Source organism: Pyrgilauda ruficollis, unplaced genomic scaffold (genome assembly GCF_017590135.1).
Source record: "Pyrgilauda ruficollis isolate IOZ18807 unplaced genomic scaffold, ASM1759013v1 scaffold37, whole genome shotgun sequence".
Lineage (NCBI taxonomy): Eukaryota > Metazoa > Chordata > Aves > Passeriformes > Passeridae > Pyrgilauda > Pyrgilauda ruficollis.
Genome location: NW_024525156.1, coordinates 12,144,743 through 12,169,825, shown reverse-complemented (window position 1 = coordinate 12,169,825; position 25,083 = coordinate 12,144,743). Strand labels below are relative to the sequence as shown.

The following is a 25,083-nucleotide window of genomic DNA, read 5'->3' as shown; positions in this document are numbered from 1 at the left end:
TTCTGTGATGGAAAAGCTGAACAAGATGTAGAAAATGTTTTGATTGTGGAAAAACTGTCAGTGGTAATGGCAAACATTTCATGTTTTAAATGATTGATATATTCTACTAAAATTTAGAGAATGTCTTTAAGGTTAGGAAATTTTCTGTAATCTAAATAAGTAGCAGATTTCAAAGTTCATATGACAGTGTTTCTTCTGGTAATATATGTCTATAGTAACACTTAGAAAGCAAGGACAACTGATGACTTGTTTTTCACAAGTTCCAGTTACCAGTTTAATAATCTTTTTCTGTCATGTTCCTGCATGTGTAGTTTCATATCATCCCGATATCATTGAACAAAATAAAATAAAAATAAAACAAACAACAAAACACCTCAAACCCATTCTAGGCAATGGAATGAAGGTATTTTATTCCACTAAAAACAACATCTTCTGCAAAGAGGATGTGAATACATGAAATTACTGTTGCTAGGCAAGGATAAGAATTCAGCTCAGACATTGTTTACATTTTCTTATTAAAACTTAATCACACTTGTGGGATTAAGGAAGTTTCTTTTCAATTTATGCAGAAGGAGACCTGGAATAAGGAAGAATGTACCTAATGTTGACTAGAAGATCAAAAATAAATTTGGAAAATCCAATCAGTATTAGCTTAAATTTTCTTTGGTGTCTGTTGGAATGGAAATTGATGCTCTGACATTTCCAGATAGTGTCACATGCAACTAAGTTGGCTTTGGATGTTTCAGGTACTTCTGTGGTCCAAGTTACAGCTACTGATGCCGATGACCCTTCATATGGAAACAGTGCCAGAATAATTTACAGCATACTTCAAGGGCAGCCATATTTCTCTGTGGAACCAGAAACAGGTAATGAAAAATTTAATTATTTTCATTTACCCTAAACTTTAAACTTTTTCTTTCATTTAAAAGACCTTAGATCACATAAAAAATGTAATTAAAAACGAAGAGCATTTCTTGCTTTTTCTCATGATTTATAACTTTTATAATACATATAAAAACTCAAGACATCTGAAATTATGAAGTATAAGTAATTTCACAGTGGGACTATTTATTGCTTAAGATTTAAATAACAACATTTCTGATAAAGGCAGGAATAAAGGTTTTTTCCTTAGGAAATATTGAGGTTTTTTTCCCTAATGATTCTACTTAGATTAATAAAAGGTGTTCTTTCTCCTAAACCTTTGGCACAAGTATCTTGAAGCATTTTTAGCATGAAACTGGAAAAGTACCTGTGTTGTAAAACAATACGCAACCAAGACATAGCCTGTAACAAAGACTACTATAAGACTACAATAAAACTTATGGACAGAAATTTGTACTTTGAAATATTAAGTGAATATTTTAGCGATTTATTTAAAGACTAATATAAAAAAAGATGTGGCAGATTGCTGCAGATAAGCAACAAATACATTATTAGCGATTCTGTTTTCCAATTTATTTCTTTTAGGAGTCATCAGGACTGCATTGCCGAACATGAACAGAGAAAACAGGGAGCAATACCAAGTAGTTATTCAGGCAAAGGACATGGGAGGCCAGATGGGTGGATTATCAGGGACCACCACCGTGAACATCACACTGACTGATGTCAACGACAATCCACCTCGCTTCCCCCAGAGTAAGCTGCATTTAATAGTTGACTTGTGCAGTAAGAGTTAAGCAATCACCATCTGGTTTAATTTAGAGTAAATCTAGATTATGGGGGACTCATAAACAAAAGGCTTATGTGCTGATTATTATTATTAAAGCAGTACATTAAATGTTAAAGCATTTTATGTTTTGTTAGGAAACAGTTACATGATGAAATGTAACTGCAGTAAACCTGGAATTCCTCCCAGGAATATGGGGAGCAAATAGTAGGTGGACTCGTAAGAGCATTAGAGCAATGTTTTTGCTTTCCTTACCTATTGCTTAAATCCTGCATGCTCTCCCACTGGAGAATAAAACATGTTGTAATTCTAGATACTCAGAAATGTTTGAATTGAGGTATCTGCTTAAATATTTAATCATGAAGAATGTGGAAAAGAAATTACTCAAAGGGAATCAGACAGATTTGTACTTTTCCAGCTACAGAGCTACAAAACAACATAGAAAAAATCCCAAATTAAAGCAAATTACGTTTAACTTTTTTATGGTTTTTTACAGCTTTAGTGAAGGTTTTTATAATGCATTTTGCCTTTTGATAATACTGCTGTCAAGACTTTGTATCCTCAAACGAAAATATAAAAATATTCTTGGTCTCCATCTGATATGGAAATATTAAACTATGAAGCATTGAACTTGAAACAGTTAAGCATTTTAAATACATTTGAAGCCTTTTGCATAAATTGAAGTTGCAGTATTTGCACGATGATTTGGATTTACTTAATACATAAAGTATTTAGAGTATCCTCACCACACACTTTATAGACTCTGTATAATTCTACTCAATCCAGTAGTTACTGATGCACTCTTCTTGATCAAAATAACAGAATTAGCTTCAAATTATGCTCTTTATGGCAGAACTGGAGTACCTAATTATGCTCAATTTAATACTGAAGTTAATATATATGCGTTCAGCTAAGATGTTTATTAGTATGTAATTTCATACACACACTTGAAATAAAAAAAGTCATACATCATTGAGTAAGTAGAATTTGTGCATTTTCTAAGGTCATATTCTGAACGGAATTTATTGTTAATTTATAATTTTTTTTTCATTTTTCCACAAATTTTTTATTTATTATTTTTATTGTTTCCATTTGTGTATAGAAGATTGTGGTATTTCCACTGTTGTGTAGGACAGGAATGCTGTATTACTCCTCTCTGGACACACTGAAGAAGACTATTCAAAGAGGTGTCATGTTCAAAGCCTTACAGGAAAAAAAAAAAAAAAAAAACCAGACTTAAGACAGCATAGAAGCTTCAAAAGTGCATATTTATACTTTTTTCTCTTTTTTCTTGTTTCTTAAACAGCATGTTAAATTAGAAGTTAGAATGATGGAATCAACTTTCTAGACTATTTTAACATGACTTTTCTGGGATTCCAACATAATATTTGAGATAGAGAAGGATTTGATGTAGCATCTCTGTATTTTTCTTTAATGTCAGTTTAAATCAGATGTGTCATTTGCTTTAAAGAAACTTAATTTTGCTCTCATGGGCTTTTTTTGTTGTTGTTTGATTTTTCTCTCTATTTTCTATCTGCCAATTTCTTTGTTAGATATAAATGCATGTTTCATTGGAGATGGAAACTAAAACATTTATAAAGATGACATATTTGACTAGATATATGAAAGTAAAAATAGCTATTGACTTTAAAAAAAACATATATTTAACCTCAAAATGGAAATAGACATTATAATGATTCATGATTTTAAAATAGTTCAATGAGACTGCTGGAATTGAAATTGATTAAGTTAAATTATCTTTATTCTATTCCAATAATAAAAAAGTCAGATGTATTAGGTTAATGAAACAATAATATTCATATCTGATTTATAAATTATCAGGCTAAGTATTAGAATGCCCATTATGTTCCCACAGGACTCAGCATATTACAGCTATATGTTTCAATAAAATGTTTCATATCAGCTTATATGTCACCCATAAGAAACTCATATTAAAATTGTGGAGAAATTAACATAATGTATTGTATCATACATTAAAAAAATACATATAGAAGAACTCCTAATTATCCTGTTGTTTACATATTGAAGCAAGGATTCTTTAGAATATTTTTCTCTTCTTAAAAATATACTAAAACCCACATAGATAACAGTGGTGATGAAAACTTTTTCAAGGTGAGGTCTTCAAAGACCTCATACACTGGATCTTTGTTTCAACTATAATATTTCCAGGTGTTCCAGAAGAAAGGAGATAGTGTTGATCAGTGATAAACGCAAAATGTGATTTATGGACTTAGAAGCCTGAGTCTGAATGAATCTCAGTGGACCTGAATTATGGCAGCCCATGTATCCTGTGGGACTATAGCCTGTAGTACTTTATAATATTTGCCCTTACATTATAAGCCTATTCAAGAGTGAATGGAAGAAGGATAAATGGAAAAATGAGATTGGTTTTTCATTCTTTATGACTGACTGAAGTATTTGCAATCCCAAGTGTGTAGACTTTAATCCTCAAGCTGATTTCTGCTCTCCTTAGTATATGGAAAAGTATTCCTTTCCTTGATCCTCCCATTTCTTTTCCTGACAGACAAATGAAAGGACATCATTCACTGGAGTAAATGCAAAGAGTAAACTACTTTCCTTGAGAAAAGGGAAATAAGATTTACAGCAGAGTTTTGCAAGGATGAATCTACTTTGGTGTACTTTGTATTCTGATACAGTGTCCAAAGCTGCACGGCATCCCATACTTAGTCAATGCGTTAAATGTATTCAGTAACAAAAGGAATAAAATTAAGTGTCTCATACTGTGGTGGAGATTTCTAGAAACGGATAGGCTAGATTAAAAATCATCTTTTAGATTATAAGTTTCTGGTTATTTTCCCTCTCTGTTTCCACTACCTTATTAGCAATTAATTATATGAGCTCTTACCACTTTATAGACTAAATAATGACTTGGGTATTGAACTGGGAGTCAAAGTAGTGTCCACAAGGCATAGGGGTATAGTTTTGAGTGCTGAGGAAAAAAATATGTGGTGAGTAGTTGACACCTCATAAAAATAATTATAACATATTAATTTGGGATAAAAAAAAAAGTCTTTCACCATAGTCTCCTATAGTGCTGCTTAAGTACTAAACTGGGGATAATTTCTCTTTTGCTTTTTTTTAATTAGGTGATTACAGAGTGATTCTCTACTAGCGAAGTGCACGGGTTTAGATATTAGAGAAAGGTAATGAAAATATTAGAGAAAAGGCAGGATAAAATGCTCAATTGAACATCAAAATGTGACTGAACAAAAACAAACATACATGAATAGAATGTGGGTGTACATGGCCATAAAAAATTCATTCTGCTGCTATATGTCCGTTTCATAATAAAATATGCTTAAGTATAATTATATTAAGAAATTAAATTTAAATATTTCAATATTTTTCATTCAGTGTTTAATTGCAAACTAAATGTGAATGGTTTTTTTTTTCAATTATTGCATTTTTGCTTTTTTAGGTTTCTCAAGTGGGAACATAATAACATAATAGAACAGAAAAAAATAACTCCATAGAAGCAGAAAAAATCCCTAATGACCCAAAAAATAATAGGGTTTTTTTTGTAGCAAGTGTCACTCTGTAGCTGGCTTATAATACACCAATAATCCTGAAATGACTCATGCTTTCCTGAGTTATGATAAAAACACATTGCCAGTGACCTTCCCATACAGCCATGCCAGTCTCTCCCCATGATTCTTCTTGATTGCACAAAACTAATATGCCCTTAATGGACTTTTCTGTACTACTTGTTTGGGGAATGTATTTATGTGTTGCACTTTTTGTGCAGCCTGTTCAGCTTTTTACTGTTGTGGTTGCTGCCCTTTACCATTTCCATTTTTGTGTTATTTCAAGCATACCTCTAACTCCTTTAACTTAGGAAGTCTCTCAGTAGAACAGAAAATCTTGAAAAACTTAACAAAGGCCATAGAAGAAAATGTTTTCCAAGAGAGATTTGATGAGTTCACTTTCATCTTTGGAATGACAACTGTAGATGCATTAATTTTAAAATACTTTTTCTGAGAATTCTTCATAGCGCATTATGTCCCCCCCGTGTTTTTCTAGTGTATGTTCCAACAGATGGGATCAAATATCTCAATGCTTATTTACAGTTTTCACACTAAGGCTAGGACATAGAATGCTAAAATATATGGTAAGATACTTATTTCAATTTACTGCAGGATGTCTGAATGATGACAGTTTTATTCCTATGTATTTTATCAGCTGTATGACACTACCATAAAGGGATATAACTGAGATAAGAAAAGTAGCACAACCTAAGAATTGTAATATTCATAAGCCTATTTAAGTCTGAATTAACTGCTTTAACAAGGCACAATTTCTGCTTGTAGATTTCTAGAACACCTCCCCCTGCATTAATGTGTTATTCAAATTTATTTAATATGATATCTTACTATCTAATTTTGAAAGCTGAAATGTCAGCCTGTTGCATAGAATTGGCCAGCAAAATCAAGAAATTCTATTCTTGTTATTGTTTCCATGATAAAATACGTATAATATATATCTCAAAGATTGCCCTTAGATATTAAGGGGTAAAAAAGAAGTGTGAAACCTGGCAAGCACACTAAGCAGTCTTTCTAGGTGATATTTCAGGAATGAAAGGGAAACAAGGACAAGAAACTTAAAAGGAAAAGAAAGGCAAGATGAGTGCAGATGATTCTTCTCTCAGATAGAATAAAGGTCTTTCTCAACCCTGTTTTCTATGAATGTGTTTTCTACAATTTTGTTTTCAGTCTTCTATATAAAACTTTCTTCTGGATAGTTCGCTCTGCGTTGTATTTTGTCCATTGTGTCAGTATTAAATGGCAAGTTCTCTAGAACAAAAGAATACACAAAATTATGATATCAGCTGTTGTGTCACACAGTGTTAGTTCATGCACATGTACCGGCTTGTGGGGGTCCTGAATGGCTCTTTGTCTCTTTGACAGGTACCATCCATCTCCGCATTCCTGAGTCCTCCCCAGTTGGGACAGCCATTGGCAGTGTTAAAGCCACAGATGCGGACACTGGGAAAAATGCAGAAGTAGAGTACAGAATCATAGATGGTGATGGGACCGATATGTTTGATATTGTGACACAGAAGGACACGCAGGAAGGCATCATCACTGTGCGAAAGGTGTCTATTAACAGTATTCACTAAATTATATTGATGACAATGTTATGTCACAAGCATTCGTTGTTTACATTATGTGATAACACATGCTAATTGCTTAACATTTGCAAGCAAGCCCCATCAGTGACTGAAAGGTACTATTTGCTTTTAAGATGAACAGGAAATAAAAGGTGGTGACCATATCTAAGATGCATCATAGGTTCAAAGCATTGTTGTAAGCAAAGGATGAAAAAGTGGACCAGTCCCAATGTGTTAGCACTAATTATCTCTGTGATTTCAAATGCAGACTTCTTATGTATTTCTATAACCTGTTTTCTTCAGCAAGCAATCAGCAGCTCACTCACTAATCAGAGACACAGCTTTTCCTTCTCTGTGAGATTCTCATCTACTTGGGTGAAATGAGATCTGTCTGCCAGAACACAGACATGAGATGCAAACGATACGGTTTTGTTCCGTTTCCAATGTGTGAGAGGGCTGCCACATGAGCAGTGTGTATGTAATGAAGGTGTTGTTCTTGGTTCAGAGCTAGCTTCAGTTCTGCCCTCTGTCTTCCATTGTCATAGCATTTTCAGATGCTTGTCTTCTAAGTCCAAGATCTCACAAGTAGAAATGCCACTCTCCTACTCCTCAAAAATTTCCCTTCCAGAAGTCCCTTGGTCCTTGTCTTTGGGACTTTGAGATGAACTTCAAAGAGTTCAGGCACCATTTTTAAGATAAATCACTGTTTATATTAGCTTTCCAAACAAATGTCCTTAAGCACAGAATAATGAAATAAACAGTGATACAAAAGATACCTTCACATCTCTTGATAATGGCAACCAAGGAAGAGAGAAGTTCTCTCTTCCTTGGTTGAAATTGAAAAGGAACACTCTGCAAAGAGTGTTCCTTTTCAATTTCTGTGTTTTATTGTGTTCATAGTCAGTGTAGTTTTTTATCTGGGAAAAAAACCCAAAGTTTGAGGTCTTATATTTTTTCTTTTCCTAGTTTGTGAAGGCTTCTCTTGAGATGCTCTTTTCTTGCTTGCTTCAGATTTTCACACAATTATATTAAATCAATAGCATCTTGAAAAACAAGTCTAGTAGCTGAATCAAGCTCAAGAAATTTCCTAAATTATAATACAGCGGTTCCAAAAACGTCAATAAATACTAATGAACAAGATATTCTGATTCTGTTATTAACAGTCTGAAAGAATTTGCATTTTTCAGGATGCTCTCTCAGTCATGAATAAGTAGTTTATTCAATACCACAGACAACAGCACTAACAAGCAAGGAAGGAGATGAGAATGCTGAGTTCATTGATTCATTAAAATAGTCCCTTTTTTTTGTTGTTATTTACCCACTTTGATTGTAATTTCTGCTTTCAGTGGTGAATAACTACAAATAGCTTGTGTTCCTTTACAAAGCCTGCAAGTTATTAAGTCTGAATTTATTATGTTTTGTAAAATAACTTTTTCTATACAAATTTTTCTATACAATTTCTCACAGACAAAATAATTGATTTTCCACAATTTCATATATTTGAGCAAGACTTTTCTTCATTACTGTGGATGTGCTGGAATGCCTGTATAATCCACATGTTTCATAAACATGTTTTTTGCACTGTAGGTGGAAAAGATGCCCAAATTGGATGTGAATGTTATAGTAGCAAGTTTATATATTCATGGTGCACATTCTGCCAGATTAAACCAATTAGAATAAGTCAGGACAACCATGTCTTCTTTGCTTTTAGGATTGAAGCCAGTGTCCCTTAACAGCTGAATGATACACTTTACAGACACAGCAATAGCCTCAGATCTAGGTTAAATAGTTGCTTTTCTCATTTGTATTCATAGATACTCTCCCATCTGCTCTGACTACTTTTTTAAAACAAGTCTGGGGCAGTGGGGAAACTCATTCTTTTGCTGGACTGCATCTTTCTGCTTTTGAATAGTGTATTTAAATATCTAACCTGTCACTTTGGCATCTTTAGTGAACATTAATTAGTATTTAAAAGCAGCTAGGCAGAAAAAAATAAGCCATCAACCACCCATTTTGATGAATGAAAACCACCAGTTCTATATCTCTCTGAGAATCTGTGGGAGTTAATAAAGTCTTCTTTGTGTCAGAAAGGTAGATTTTCAGGTTGCTCATTTCCTTAGAATCATTAATTAGCTAACACTTTTCATCTATGACAGCTAGAAAAATTTGAAGGAATAGAATTATTTTCTCTCCAAAATGATTTCTAATTATAACTGTGAACTGCTCCTCCTCCCATTTGAAAAAGGAACTGCTGACAAAAATGTCAAATATATTTAAAAAAAAAAAAAACCCTCTGATGTCGGATTCATTAAATTAAATGAAAAGGAACAAGATTAAACCCCACTGTTTCTCTAAATATAGAGAGCTTTGACACGTACACCTTCCTCAAAAGACACCTAAAGTATTCCTGATATTTAAGGCCTGCTATATGGGCTTGACAATAGGAATACTCTGGTCATTTTGATTATCCAAGAGTTTACAGAATTTCCTATGAAACATTAGTGTTAAGTACCTTGTTCTGGAATGTTTGTATTTCCAGTCAGTATCTCATGTGTTTTACACGGGTATATGATTGTTTCAAATCCATATTCTCGTGAAACAGCTGCAGAATTCCCTGAATAATTGGTTAATTTCTATTGAAAATCTTGTTGTCATTCATGCTGAGATAATTTAACTAATATACAGGAAAAGATACTTCTTCTAAAAACAATGTTATTTCTTATTAGACAAAGTGACTCCTGTGGTGGGGAAAATATTAACTGTGTTGGTGTTCCCACAATGCAGGGGCAGGATCTAATAAGGCTTGAGCCCTCTTCAGTTTCCATTATGTACATACGTCGACATCTGCCAATATGTAAATCAAATTTAATAAAATTTATCATAATTTTCATTTTTAGCCACTGGACTATGAGACAAGACGACTTTATACTTTGAAAGTAGAAGCTGAAAATACCCATGTGGATCCCCGTTTCTATTACCTTGGGCCTTTCAAAGACACAATTATTGTGAAAATCTCTGTAGAAGATGTAGACGAACCTCCTGTTTTCAGCAGGTCTTCTTACCTTTTTGAGGTGCATGAAGATATTGAGCTGGGGACAATAATAGGAACAGTAATGGCACGAGATCCTGATTCTGCCTCAAGTCCAATAAGGTAATACTTCAGTGTCTGTAAACACATTATTTGCTAAAGAAATTAAGATAAATAGTAATACAACATTAATTTCACATAGAGGTTTTTTCTATTATTTATTAGTGTCCCAGAGATAGACAGAATTGAGAATGGTGCTATCTGTAAACCTAAAAATATGTCAGGCAACAACAATTTACTTGCACACAAGAGACACTCAAAAATATTTTCCAGTGCCACAATTCATAAAAACTTGATTTCAAGTAGGCCCATCAGGATTGCTTTTTACTTTGCACTGGGAAAAGCTTTTAGAGTGCTGATGAAACAAGTTCTAGTCTTCAATAAAACTAACATCATGTATGAAGTAAAATGAAATGCTTACCATGTAAGCCAAACAGTCTTAAATATAATTTCTCTAGAAAATAGCAGGATTTTGTTTTATTCTAGTTAAGAGTTATTAAAGTTAGTGAGTAGTAAAAAAAAAAAAACAAAAACATTTGAGTAAGTCTTTATTGCACTATCAGAAGTTTTCATTGGCTGTTCTAATTTCCTTTTTTTGGTTGTTTTTATTATGTTGTTTCATTTTGTCGTTGACTTGTTTATTTGGGTTTTATTTGTTTGTCTTTCATTTTTAGTGCAATTGTGTGTAGTGGAGTGAACAAACAACAGTGACCAAAACTGTATAGATGCTATTTTCATATGATAGCATTTTTTTATTTGGCTTAATTTAGTTAAGTACTGTAAATGAAACCAGATGCACTTGATGAACAGTTTAGATCACTCATAAATTTTCATAGAAACATAAACATTTGTTTCTATTGTACTATACAAGTGTGCTATTTAACTTTTCAAAAAATTTGGCCCAATTCTGACACATATTCTAAAAATCATTCTGTATTTGGCAAAATCCTACATTTAATTCCAAATCAAAGGTTCAATTATAATTTGAAGGCAATATTAAATATAAAAAAAACCCAAAAAAACAGGAAACTGAAATTTTCTGATACTAGTTTGACACTACCATAGCATGTTAGTGGACATCATGCCTGCCAGAAGTGTAGCAACTATAGAAATATAGAAGGTCTTTTAACATCTATACATGGAAGTTCTGCATGGGGACCTATTTTTATACAAGTTGTTTTGTTTTGTTTTGTTTTTATCTTGATCCCTAGTGAATTAATACAACCTGAATAGTAGAAGCTGAGCTTATAGCAATACTTTTGAACAGCCTGTAAATTAGCTGTCAGTCTCAGTCTGAAGAAACAGTATATCAAAGATCATTTTCTTTTTAGGATTAAATTAATTCTTTAAGTAGACATTGAAGTTCTGATTTTTTAAAATAATTCTCCTATATTGTAAAAGCTCCAATTATCAAATATTACACTATTGTATCACATTCTTAAAATCCAAATTTTAATTCCTTGTTCTATGGAGCTAACCTTCAGAATTTTCAGAAGTATTTATAGAAACTAAATATGTCTTTCAAAACCAACCTTTGTAATATAGAACATAAAACCTGTAATGACTTGTGAAATATATGTTTTCTTTGACGTTTTATGATTTTGATGATACTTTTTATTTTGTTGTCATATTTAGGTTTTCTCTGGATCGTCACACTGACCTTGACAGGATATTTAACATTCATTCTGGAAATGGGTCCATCTATACTTCCAAGCCACTTGACCGTGAGATATCCCAATGGCACAATCTTAGTGTTATAGCAGCTGAGATTAGTAAGCTAATTTGGTTTTTCTTTTTCCTTTCAGTTTTCCTTAGCCTGTAAAGTTACAGCTGCAACTTTGTGATGAAAACATCTCCCCTTTATTTTCCCCTTGTCCCTTTATACTAGATGCTCTGGAAAAGTGAACTGTGGGGTAGCTAACAGCAGCTGTCTCCTCATTGTTCTTTTCCTCACCTACCTCCATCACTGACCTTTAATGTCCAAGTTACTTCTGAAGTGTCAGCCAATTGAATTATAAGACTGGAGTAATTCTTTTTATTCCTTTTCTTGGAGGACAACAACATGATTTTGCTGTTAAAATAGCCGAGTTTAGCATAGTAATCTATGTTTTTGTCTCTATTATTTTCTTCATTTCCTTAGAAATACTTTCATTATCTCTTCCTATGGTATTTACACCTGCAGCTCTTGGAATCAATATATCTTACAAGCTCTATTCAGCTTCATCCTGAAGCTGTAGCATTTCTTGGACCATTTAAAACACCTGTCTGTGGTTATTTTCATTTTAAGAGTATAAAGAGAAGAGCAGATATCCTCCTAAACTTACTACATTATTGAGTTACTATGCTTTAATCAATGGACAGAAAATTTTCTAAGGGACAAAGATCTGCTCTTTGAAATCAGCGGCTAAGAATCACTTCCTCTCAAAGTCACTAATTTTTTTAGGGCTAATTCTGTATCAGTTAAAAAAAAAGTAAGGAAAAAATACTTGTCAGCAGTGAAACGTGGCTGGCAAGACCTACACTGCAGAGGACTGAATGAATGGAACATTGTGTCGTGCCAATTAAACATTCTGTGTTTATAAAAAAAAAAAAAAAAAAAAAAAAAAAGGGGGGGGTTTTTTTTTTAAAAATTTTTTTTTCAAAATCTACTTTTTTTTTCTGCTTTGTCCTGAGCTTGCAACCATTCAGAGTACTGTCCAATGCTGTACAAATTATTTTCAAATTTATATAACGATGAAACTTAGCATCCTTGCATGAACTAGATCTTAGTGCTAAACATATCTCCTTGACAGGAAACTTAGAGCAAATTTACGTTGTGGACATATCTGGAGTAGCTAGTATTCTTCACAGAGATGTGAATTTTGGCGAAAGAAGTGAAGAGGGAGATTTAGATCTTTAAATATTTTTAAATGTTACCTATGAAGCATGACAGAATGAAAGCAGTGTTATAACTGATTTGGAAAGTTAGAACAAACATACAGAAGTCTATGAAAAACTGCATCCTAAACCTGGAAATCTAAATAATTCAGGATGTCGAAAAAGATCCACATCACACTCTTTAGCAAAGGTGTTACTAATAACAAGCCAATGTAATTCCAGCTGCTCCTAAATGTCTTTTGTTTTATTTAAAGCAGATGAAAGGGGGAGGGGGGGAAATCAGTAATTTGGAACAATCTGTTACTGTTGTTACTTATCCAATTCCATTAATGTTAAAAAATCATATGCTGCTTAGCTGACATGCAGCAGAATTCCAAGAAACGTCTGCATTTTTTACACCCAGACATTATTTATTATTTTTGGTATGGCAACAAAATCAGCAAGTGAGAACAGGGACACTTGTATTCCTGAATTAACCTATAGTAACAAAAGAGCACTCTAAATAATAGTAGTATCTTGGCACTTTGCAAGGAGGAGGTTATTCTTGTTTCTGAACCTAAGGTCTGAAAATCTACGTTCATATTTTTTAAGGCAATTTAAACATAAAAAATATTACTTTATAAATTCTTTATCAAATTTTTATAGGCTTTTTTTTTGTTGGAATTTCTTTGAGAGGCGAGAGAGAAAAGTCAGACTTGAAAATTTTTCAAAATACGTATGCATGTCCTCAATTAAATTAACTCTATCCCAGCCAAAACCAACACAATTCACAAATTATGTCCTTGATATCTTTTCTCTGTGAAACAAACTAGATATACAAAGAATTTTAAAATTAAAGATCAAAACCTTACAAAAATTGAGCCCACCAAGTGATCAGATTTCAAATTTGCTATTGTAGTAGTGGGCATACTTTTCATATACAGTATTTGAATATATTATTAACATTTGCAGCCCCCTATCTTCATGTAAAACTTAATTGCTCACTAGATGCCAATACTTCATTTTTTTTTTTTACTCCACACAAAAAAAATTCCTTATTTTTCAGAAGGCCTGATTCTGACTTGCTACTGGTTTGTAAACTAAATATTGACTAGATTCAAACTTCATCGTGCATGTGTATTGCTCATGAAATTTGGAAGAAAACAGAAAACTCTTAATAAGAAAACAATCTCATGTTTCTTCTCTCTTCTACTGTCAGACAACCCCAAAGATACTACTCGTGTTCCTGTCTATGTAAGAATTTTGGATGTTAATGACAATGCCCCACAGTTTGCAGTATTCTACGACACTTTTGTCTGTGAAAATGCAAGAGCTGGACAGGTATGCCTTTGATAAACACTTCCCACTATCCAGTTTTCCTAGAGAACTCAATTGTAGATCATTCCTGCCAATTGCTTAAGAAAAATCATATCTAAATTAGTTTTTGAAATGTTAAAAATGAAAGCAAAGAAGCTCTGTAAGTGAAGCCTAGAGTGAAATTTCAATATGTTACAAGTGCATCAGTTTTTCAATCACCACTTTTCCTTACTAACCTTGTACTGCTGTTAAATCCCGATGAGATATGTCCATGACATGGTCATGATTCACTATGCCTTTAATTTCACAAATCAGAACATTATATGTAACTAAAAAGTTTGATCTGTATTTTTAGTAATTCTCCAATAGCAAAATTCAGATATAATTCAATCCATGCAGACAGCGACTACAAACCAAAAATCTGTCACTTTTTTTTCAACTGTTAGATTCATCTTTCATTATCACACCAAAAATTTCTGTAAAGAAAACATACATTTTTTTAATGGCAACATAATATTTTCTTTTGCTTCTTAGAGGCTACACAGTGTGTACTTCAATTTAAGTGAAAAGACTGTACTGCGTAAGACCTAATGTCTAATAGGCAGTTGTTTATTAGAACTGTTTAAAAAATGTTTTCCTATTACACATCCCAGAGCATAATAAAGCCTTTAAAATGGTAGCAGTAGTACCTCAGTGCAACCCTTTCAGTACATTTGAACAGAATTTGGTAAAACTGCCAGCTTGTTTTAACTGCTGGAGTCCCACAGGGATAACATTCAGGTTGTATTGCAAATTTCGCATTCAGGTTGCCATTCTTCCTTCCAAAGTGACATCAGTTTGAACTTATAACAAAGAATTTGAGGCCCAAATTTATAATATTTATAAAATATCTAAAGGTACTGAGCAAGTGCATTTGTCTCCTCTGGCAGTTGCAAGAGAATTCAAGGTGTTAGATAAAGAGAAAGCACTGGCTAAAAATGTAGAATTTTGGACAGTTGAAGTGTCTACTATAAATGCTAAAATAATACTTTAATAATTTTTAATATGACATATGGATTAAGACTTGTAAAAGAAAAACATTGAATTTTCCTCTTCCAGTTTCACAAAAAAACCATCCTGTGTTAAAAAAAAAAAAAAAAAAAAAAGCATGAATCCACAAATTTTACTCATCTGAGGTTTCAGACTTTTTTCTGTGCAGGTTACTAGGTCTAGAGTGCACAGGAAATGTTAAGAGAGCAGTTCAATTTCCATGTAAATGTATTTTATGGAACAGTTTTTTCTGTGCTATCTAGACTATAAAAGTCAGTATAATTTAAAAGTAAATATAAAAGTATTTCAACATTGCATTGTTTTATTGCTTACAATCAGAATAGGCTGTCAGTTAAAAAGTTGAATAAAATAGCACTAATCATTTATAACTAATAAATGAGATGCTAAATAAGTTTACGTATCCACAAATCCTTATTTAAATTGTTATAGGGCTCAGTAGTGTCTTTATCAGAAAAAACCTGCCAAGGTTATCGAGAAGGCCATAAATATAAACATTTTTTACGAAAACTGAGTTGCAAATGATTGCTTAAATAAAACAATTCGCAAGAAGAGAAAAAATGTAATGCAGGATAACATGAATAATCTATTTGAATGTAATTATATTCTTCTTGTTTACTGGCAGCTCATAAATAAGACTTTTTATTTTTCGAATTCAATCTAACCTGAGAGAATGTAATCAATCCAAACTGAACATGGTTCTCTGAGCTTGATTCCTCCCACATTTCAGCTATTTTTCTTCCCTTTCAGGTTTTCATAATTGCATTTGATCCATGAAATTTATATCTATTAGGTAACTGAAAGTAATGATGCTTCATCAATCACAGATTCTGTGATATTTGTTTCATTATTTCCCATCTAAGACAGATATTATAATGAATATTATACTTTCCCATTTACTTAATTTGTACAGAAGCCTAAATCTTATACATACATATATATAAACATACACATACTACATATGATACCTAGAGGGCTGCACATAAATCCATGTATACAAACATACATATATATGCAAATATATAGCAAGAGAGAAATGTGACTTTTGTAGTCTGAATGACTCAAAGAGCCTGTGATGGTTTTCCTGCTTGCTATTACTGCTGATGTCAGATCGTACTGTGAACTTACAAACGATGCAAATATCCTATCTCAAAAATCTCAAGCTATACACAAGCAGCACCTCTGGCAGAATGCTATTTTGGTGGATGCTGTTCTTTTGACTCCTCCCAAAAATGAGGACAGTCTTGGTATGATGGCATAAAGAGGACACAGGCATTCGTGTGACCTACACAAGGCTGACTCAATAGGAGTTCCCTCAATATTCAGGGAAATAAAGCAGCAAAATGCTCAGACTGCTGCAGCCCTGCAACCAAAGAAGTTCAGCTGTCCTCTGCCCCCAGGTGAGAAGAGCCAGGAGCTGGGCATCCGGACAGATGGAATCCCACTGGTTTTGTCAGCTCCCAGCTGCCACATGTCTGGCAGCTCAGCTACCAGCCTCCAAAGATCCTCTAATGTAAAAGATAAGATCAGTTTAAAAAGCAGAAGTCAGTCGTGCTTTAGAGAGATCTTGCATGGAAGCTGAGTATAACTTTTCCATATATTAATTTTCCCTATAGTAGATCTCAGAAGAGAGGCCCTCTATTTGTAAATGATCTGCCAAAAGACAAGAAGGCAGGAGTTGACCTTGGTTGGGAGCCAAGTGCCCAATGAGCCACTTCCTTCCCCCTCAACAGCATATGGGGACAAAAGATGAAAAATAAATGGCTTGAGACAAACTTGCAAATTACCATCATTGGCAGAACAGACTCAGCTTCGGGAAAAGTGACTTAATATGCTGTCCATTAAACATGGGGTAGGATCGTGAGAAACAAAGAACTAAACCAACTTCCCTTAATACCCCCCTTCTTCCCAGGTTCACCTTCCCCCTTCACTACTGACTTTCTTTTCTCGGACACCCCTTCCTCCTCACACTTCTCCCTGCCCCAGTGTAAGCATTTCCTGCATTCCTTCAGGATAAATCTGCAGTATGGGATCGCCTTCAGATCCGCAGGGAAGGCGCAGCCGGGCCGGGCTCTCTGCCAGGCCGCAGGGCCATCCCTGCCGGCTCTCTCCTGCCCCGTCCCTGCTCCCGCTGTCCCCTCGGGGCTCGCAGGGCTGTTTCTCGCTCGCTTCCCCTGGCTCAGCCCTGGCTGCCGGGCAGCGTTTTGCCCTCCCTTGCCCAGGCTTTCCCCGGGGCTGAGGGGCTCAGCCGTGCCCTGCGCTGGGGCCGCTGCAGCCGCCGGCACCGCCTGGGGCCGGCCCGGGCAGCGCCGGCACAGCCCCGGCCCTGCCGCCACCGCCGGGGCACCCTCAACTGACTCAAGTCCACTGTGAAGTTCCTAGAACACGTTGTTTCTAGAATTTAGAACTTAATACAGGTCTTACAAAGTAAAATATATTGTCTGCCAACGAAACACAAATAACAACAAATGGCTTGTTATTATCTTGCTGTTAGTAGCCTTCATTATACCCAATCCATACATCCCTTTTTCACATGGCCAAATGTTACGTGAATAGGTCTAGCTCATAATGGATTATCTTTCAAAACCATTTTAAAATATGAATCATGGGTCTATTTTCCTTTTTCCCATAACTTAATTCAGTATAGATGATATAAACACACTAGGTTTCTTGAACCAATTATTTTTATGCTGCTCTTCATGTTATCAGCTCATTTGACCCATATAACAATCCTTATCAGGAAAAGGATATCCTTTTCTCACCATAATCTTGCTTAAACATGATTTTTGGGATCTTCATATTTCCATCCTTGTTATATTCACCAAGTGTCTTTCTAAAAATTGAAAATAGCTGAAATTCATATCTACTGAAAAACTAAAATCCCTGAAGTTTGTTTTTTTTTCCGGCTTTCAATTTTCCCTTCCCATTTTTCAGATACTTCTATAAAAATTTCTTAAATCCTTTAATCTGAGGTGTTATTTTATCTTTGTTTATTGCACCTTTCATTTATTTTGACACATGACAATTTGTGATCAATTTACTTGAAATTTTGTTCTCTTTCTTTCCCAATTCCCCTGATTCATTCTTACTTTAGTTTCTTCACTATATAGCCATAAATCTTATACCTTCCAGTGGTTTTGCAAGTATCAGAATTTTGTCTTTGCTTTACTTGATCAAAAACTTTCAAAGGTTTACTTTTTTTCACTCGGAGAAGAAAAAGTTTTTGAACTGCAAATTGATGTAGGGTTTCTAAAGAGTTCTGCTTTCTTTGTCTCAATAGCAGATTATATTGTCTTTGTCCTAAATTTAAAAGCAAATGAATAATATATTTTAGAAGAAAATACCTACCTAAACAGTTGATGGAACTGATGCTTGCAGAGGTCTTACCAAGCAGAAAGATGAATTTTTTTGGATTAAGCAGACCATACAGCCAACTTGTTTCGAGTGGTTTATCAGTTTTTAGTGGCTAACAACCCTAATGATTGCTATTGCGCCCTTAATTTCCTGACTGTTATCATACAGAGTAACATCCTTGGCTTCCCTGCAGTTACTGCTTTGTGGCATTTCTAGAAAGAAGCACCTTAGAGTGTTATACCCCTATTTGCAAGGTAATTGGGCTTTCCCATGGCTGGCCAGGTCTAAGAGAAAAAAACCTGTTTGAAACCACATGTAAAACAGGATTTATCATGTTAAAATAGTAATCAGTATTATCAGGAAACATTTTTCAAACTGCAACATAATGCTTTCAATTCTACACACTCTTTAAAAAAAAACTATGATAATGAACACTCAGCAAATCAGTTGATTTTAAACAGCCTAACACCTACAACTGACCGTATTCATGGTCTCTAGTTGTTAAGTAAAACAAACTAGTGGGGTTTTTTATTTCATTTAGTAAATATCTTTGAAAATTCATATGCTAATTGCCCACTAAATAATTAAAATATTCATTCTTCAAAAACAAATAATATTCTATGCTTGCACTATCAGTTTTATGCATTTAGAAAGTTAATGGAGGATTATGTAAGAAAACAGATTTAGAGAAAGACAAAACTCCTGTTGAAAAGGCAAGGAAGCTGCTATATTAAAAGAAATACCACCCTTGCCTCATCAGGATATTTACTGTTATTTTCTGGATGGACAAGTGAGAAGTTGGGAGTTAGTCATCCATTTTTTAAGGCAAACAGGAGTGCACTGCGGTTGTTGATGTGAAAGATGATCAGACCTGACAAAAGCTGTGGTATGAAGAGAAATGGCTGTATTTGGAAGAACTGGAAGAGGAAAAACAAACAGCATTTAACAAGTACACCACAGGCAAGGAATAGTGTTAAAAATTAGATGTAATTCCATGGTTGAAAGAGCAGTGCAATTTGAATTGATGGATAAGAAATGAAGAATAAAAATGATCTAGACTAAAGGTAATCTATATTTGGAAGTTAAACTTAAGAACATAACTGAATCTTCAAGCATGCATGCACAAAAATCCAGACTTAAATTCACTTTATATGCCATGGTATAAAAAAAATCCCCAGACTGCAGTTAGGCAATAAAGTCAAAAATAAAAGTAAAAAATTCATTTTGCTTGGGAAACAATATGTAGCCACTCTTAGGTATAGAAATTTCAGTGAAAAAGCCACATATTCACTTACCTGACGCGTAAATAAGTACTGATAAAGGGGCTACCATTACTTTCCCCAAAAATACCCAAAATTTGTTGTAGGCATTGCAGAAAGCTCTGAGTCTGAGTATGGAATTGACCTGGTGCAGCTTACTCTGAGAATTATGAGTCCTGATTCTCATCCCACACCAAACTTGTGCATCTCTAGGATGTGCTACAATGTTTTACAAGAGTAGAAATATGCATAAAATATAACTGGAATTTTTAATCTCAGGAATCATGTTGGTGTGTTCTCCTATACTAATATAATGAAAAATATATATACTATACTAATAAATAGAAAAATCATGTTTAAGAAAAATGCTTTAATGATTAAATGTAATTTGAAATGTTAACTTCCCTTTCAAAAATATTTGTTTGATAAAATTATATTCTTATCACAAAACCAGAAAACTTCATGTGAATTACTGTCTTAGGTGTTGATTTGAATTTAAAATGATGAATCAAAGATGAAGTATAAAAACTACCAGCTACAGCTAAAACTATTCTCACAAGTTATGTCCACTATGTAGCTACAAAAATATAGGTGCACATGAAGTATCACATGAAAAATACAGATGTTCTTTTTTCAAAAAAACTTATATAAGACACTTGTTGAACGTTTGTTTAGTTTTTATATTTTACAGAATAAATATTAGGTTGATATGTGTGAATGCTATGTTATTCCAATGCTTTTCATCTTCTTTGATCAGACGGCTCTATCAAAAACCTAGGTGCATTTGGTCTCTTTGTTGTTGTTGTTTGTTTGCTTGCTTTTATTCCTGCAGCTTATTCAAACCATAAGTGCAGTAGACAAAGATGACCCCCTTGGTGGACAAAAATTTTTCTTCAGTTTAGCTGCCGTTAACCCTAACTTCACTGTTCAGGATAACGAAGGTAAAATTCATGCCTGTTCCAAGGAAGGAGTTTACATTCCTGAAATATATTTGCTTTTGATGTCTATAGAGAAGTTGTGAAGGTTACTACTATCAAGAATTCTTTACCTGAATGAGGTTTAGGACTTCTACACTTGTATCTGTGTAGATAAAGCAATAATGTGATAAGAAAAGTTATAAAGAAAATCAGAAAAGTGTTGGCTTGGCGTAAGAAACAGATGAAATACTTGACTACAAAAGAAAAAAAGCTTTCAAAAATGCCTTCATCTGACAAGTTGAGATTTTTCATTTTAGCCTTTTGTGACATAGTTCTGATTCCCCTGGCCTTCTGTTTTGCTTCTTTCTGACCATTAATGAAAATAATGGTTCTAAGAGCCACTTTGGATTTTCTTTTGATCCTTTCTCAATCTGTCTTTGTCAGAGAAAATTTTCAGAAGCTTCTGTTGGGGAAGTGAGACTATGAATTTTGGCTTTCATTATTAGTATGACTAATTGAGAGGACTCTAGATTACAGAAGACATAAATGAGAGGGGATGTGGTATCAGTCTTCAAATGTGTCAAAGGCATAAAGGCAAAGGGAATAATCCTCTGTTCCTGATGAATATTTCAGGATGTAGTAGACTACAAACAACAGCATAAAAAAAAACTTCTAATGGTAGAGAAAGTGGAGTAATTAAATAAAATATTTTGCATACCTTATGAAATCCTTTGCAGAAGAGGTATTTAAAGATCCTAAAGGCACTTAATTTTTGATGTTGAGTGAAAACAAATAATGTTAAAATACATAATACCAGTGAAGGGAAGCAAGAAAGAAAATCTTTGTGCTTTACATCTTGAAGTCTGTGAAAAAATACATGATTTAATATTTTAAACAAACGTTATATCTTGGTGATTAGGTCCTGAGTACAGAGAGGTATAGATCTTAATATTTCCTTATTATCTGTAATTATTTTCTTTCTTTTTGCACATGGGTTATTTTAGTTTTGCCTGAAGTTAGCTGTCAAGATAACTGACCACATAGTTCAGGCAACCCTCAAATATGATGAAAATTAAATTTTCCTTTTAGTGCACACTAAACCTGTATTTTCTCTCTTTTGGACTAAACAGTTATCAACTCTGGTGTTGGCTGTCACTCTAGCATTGTGGCTCTAACAGCAGAAGAAATAGTCTTTCCCTGTTATTCATTCCTTCTATTCCTTCCCTTCCCTCTGGCCACTCAGTGGACAGCTTTTCATGCTGACGTATCCTGCACACAACTAAGATTTATCTGCTACAGATACAGTTTAGTAAGTTCACTTCTCAAAGATGTGCAGGAATACCAACCATCTTTCACATTTTCTGAATTCCTAAGACAATTTCTATCTAAAAAAAGCCCTACTTCCTGTGCTAAGGTACATAATTCATTGTTCTACAGTGTGTTGAAAGTGGTTTGGTTTAGCAAATCTCATACTGAGTTGACAGCATTCCTGTGGGTGTTGTCACAGATGATCCATAGAAAGAATCTTCTAGAACAGAGTACTTGTTGAACTGCACAAAGTGGAAGGTTATTTTTCCTCGGTTGGTTCCTGTGTTTCAGGGTTTCAGCCCTGAACTGTAACTGTGTCACACATTGCATGCATTAATCTATAAAATATTTTAAGCTTTGAGAAATCCTCTTTTCAAATCACACGCCAAAGTGGTGCAGAGGCATAGAGAAGCAGGCCAGATGTACCTAAAATCTTATAAATAGCTTTCTGATCAAATGGGAATGTTGTTAGAAAAACAGAGATATCACTATGATATCAGGATCTATTTTGAAGTCATATAAAATACAGTAATTTGCATCTACTATGAATTATATGGTTTCTGTTTGTATAGCTTACAACAGTATCTTTTAATCGATCTAGATAACACTGCCAGGATTTTGACGAGGAGGAATGGCTTTAGTCGACATGAAATAAGTACTTACCTTCTCCCAGTGGTGATCTCGGACAACGACTACCCGATCCAGAGCAGCACGGGCACGCTGACCATCCGCGTGTGTGCCTGTGACAGCCGGGGCAACATGCAGTCCTGCAGCGCCGAGGCCTTGCTGCTCCCTGCCGGCCTCAGCACGGGGGCACTGGTGGCCATTCTCCTCTGCATCATTATCCTGCTGGGTAAGAAGAGAAACACGTCTTCCCCTGCCTTAAATATTTGTCCCAGGAACAAATATTTAAGGCCTGACTCATTTCACAAAATTATGCAAATTGATAGAGTTAATAATCCTGGATTTTGCAAGAATACAACTGCAGCTTAAAATACAAAGGAAAAAATGAAGGCAAACCCTAATTTAACACCGTAAATAAGAATTCAAGTCCCAGACTGTTAAGCTATCACTGTGCAGCCAGAAGCTCATTTATGTTCTTCTGTTAAGTTGTCCAAAAAAAGAAAGTTCAGAGAGGATGAATAGTATAATCAAAAATTGCTTTCATGTCTTTCATTTTAATTTTTTTTGCGAAAAAATCTCTTTTTTTTGAATAACTACTAAAAATCAATATGCAGAATCTATTTCACATGTAATGTAACAGTATAACAGTAAGCAGAAATTTTACTACATCAAAGCCCTGTCTATCCAGTGGTTTCAGGGCTGTAATAAAAAAAAAAAAAAGGAAAATTTTACAATACGTCCATTTTGTGGTTTTCAGAATAACACTTAATGACCTATAATTCAACTCAAACCCACTTTTTAACAATATCCTTTGAGCTTGAAAAAGGAAAAATATCTTCAGAATAGACCTGGCTATTTTAATGCTCATTACAGCTACAGAAGGAGCATGCAGACAAGCTCATGGTCCTGTAAGGCAGAGCACACAATGTGTGCAAAATAGGTTTTTGATACAGACTTTATTGTGCTACCATTATACAGATAGAGGTGTTTATCCAGTTATAAAAAAAAATGAGTTGGCGAAATGTAGCTGAAATGTAGTTCTTGCACCTGGTGGATTTGCTGCTAAGAAATTGTTAAATAGAGATTTTTACCCATTCTTTGTTTCCCTCTTTAAGTTATAGTGGTGCTATTTGCTGCTCTGAAGAGGCAACGAAAGAAGGAGCCTTTGATCCTTTCTAAAGAGGACATCAGAGACAACATTGTGAGTTACAATGACGAAGGAGGTGGAGAGGAAGACACCCAAGCCTTTGATATCGGCACGCTGAGGAATCCTGCAGCTATGGAAGATAAGAAGCTTCGGCGAGATATTATTCCTGAAACATTATTTGTGCCACGGAGGACTCCTTCGGCACCAGACAACACAGATGTCCGAGATTTCATTAACCAAAGGCTAAAAGAGCACGACACTGATCCCTCCGCGCCGCCGTATGACTCGCTTGCAACCTATGCCTATGAAGGAAACGATTCCATAGCTGAATCCTTGAGCTCCTTGGAGTCAGGTACTACCGAAGGAGACCAAAACTATGATTACCTCCGAGAGTGGGGCCCTCGGTTTAATAAGCTAGCTGAGATGTACGGTGGAGGAGAAAGTGACAAAGACACTTCTTAACCTACAGTAGGCTACTTTTTTCTTTTCCTTTGAGCGGAAGTAATTTTACAGACACCTTCTGCACTCAACAGTATTTAACATTCAGGAAAATTTTCCTGCCACTCAGCACAATGGTTTCCTTTTAAAATTTGTTTTAAACTTGTCCATTAATGTCATTCATTCTTTCTAGTAGGATGCCACTTGGAATATATACAACATTTTATTTAATCAAACTTCCAAGAGCCAAAGCTATGGAAATTCAGTGTTGTACATTTTAGTAAGTAAAATAAAAAATATCTTACCTTCAGAAATTTGAACAGGGTGATAATCCCTTAAGCAACCTCATGTACAAGCCGCTTCTGTTAGGTACATGTCCTATTCCTGCAAGTGCAGCTTTTAAGATGGCGAAGAAGAAAAAAATCCAATATGTCCTGTTCTGTACATTAAAATAAAACAAAATGTACACGTGGTGTTAATAAGTGTAATATGCAGCTGGTTTAAAAAAAAGTTTGTGCAACTTCATTTCATCAAATTCTATCTGCCAATGTTTTATATTTATATTTTTGTATTTATTTTTAAAAAATAAACCAGTTTTTACAACTATGTTAATGATTGCCTGCCTGTTCTCACCAGGAGTTTCATGCTTGAGGAGAAAATGGAATTTCTCCAGTGACATCACAACCAATTGCTAATACTTCTGTGCTGAAGTATTCTCCACACATGCAACACAGTCTGAAGTGCTTATGCTCACTGAGACAGGAGCAAGTTATACAATTACTTGCTTGCTCAGAAGTGCTACTTTCTACAGTTCAATGTTTATGAGAATTTTTTTGGTTTTATTTTTTAACTGAACTAATCATATTCTAGCCTAGAAAGATGAAATACTATCTTGTATCACCTCAAATAGCCT

General features: G+C 34.4%; 1 protein-coding gene across 1 annotated transcript in view; it reads left to right on the top strand.

Annotated features, from left to right (window-relative positions):
* The window catches only part of CDH10 (cadherin 10), a 54,987-nt gene extending 30,527 nt beyond the window's left edge, over positions 1 to 24,460 (top strand). Inside the window, exons 3-11 of the mRNA XM_041475890.1 lie at positions 747 to 866; positions 1,468 to 1,635; positions 6,613 to 6,800; positions 9,713 to 9,966; positions 11,539 to 11,675; positions 13,979 to 14,100; positions 20,569 to 20,677; positions 22,563 to 22,814; positions 23,701 to 24,460. Of these exons, the coding sequence (XP_041331824.1) occupies positions 747 to 866; positions 1,468 to 1,635; positions 6,613 to 6,800; positions 9,713 to 9,966; positions 11,539 to 11,675; positions 13,979 to 14,100; positions 20,569 to 20,677; positions 22,563 to 22,814; positions 23,701 to 24,194 (1,844 nt within the window). The 3' untranslated portion in view covers positions 24,195 to 24,460. The remainder of the gene's footprint in view (positions 1 to 746; positions 867 to 1,467; positions 1,636 to 6,612; positions 6,801 to 9,712; positions 9,967 to 11,538; positions 11,676 to 13,978; positions 14,101 to 20,568; positions 20,678 to 22,562; positions 22,815 to 23,700) is intronic.
* The last annotated feature ends 623 nt before the right edge of the window (positions 24,461 to 25,083 follow it).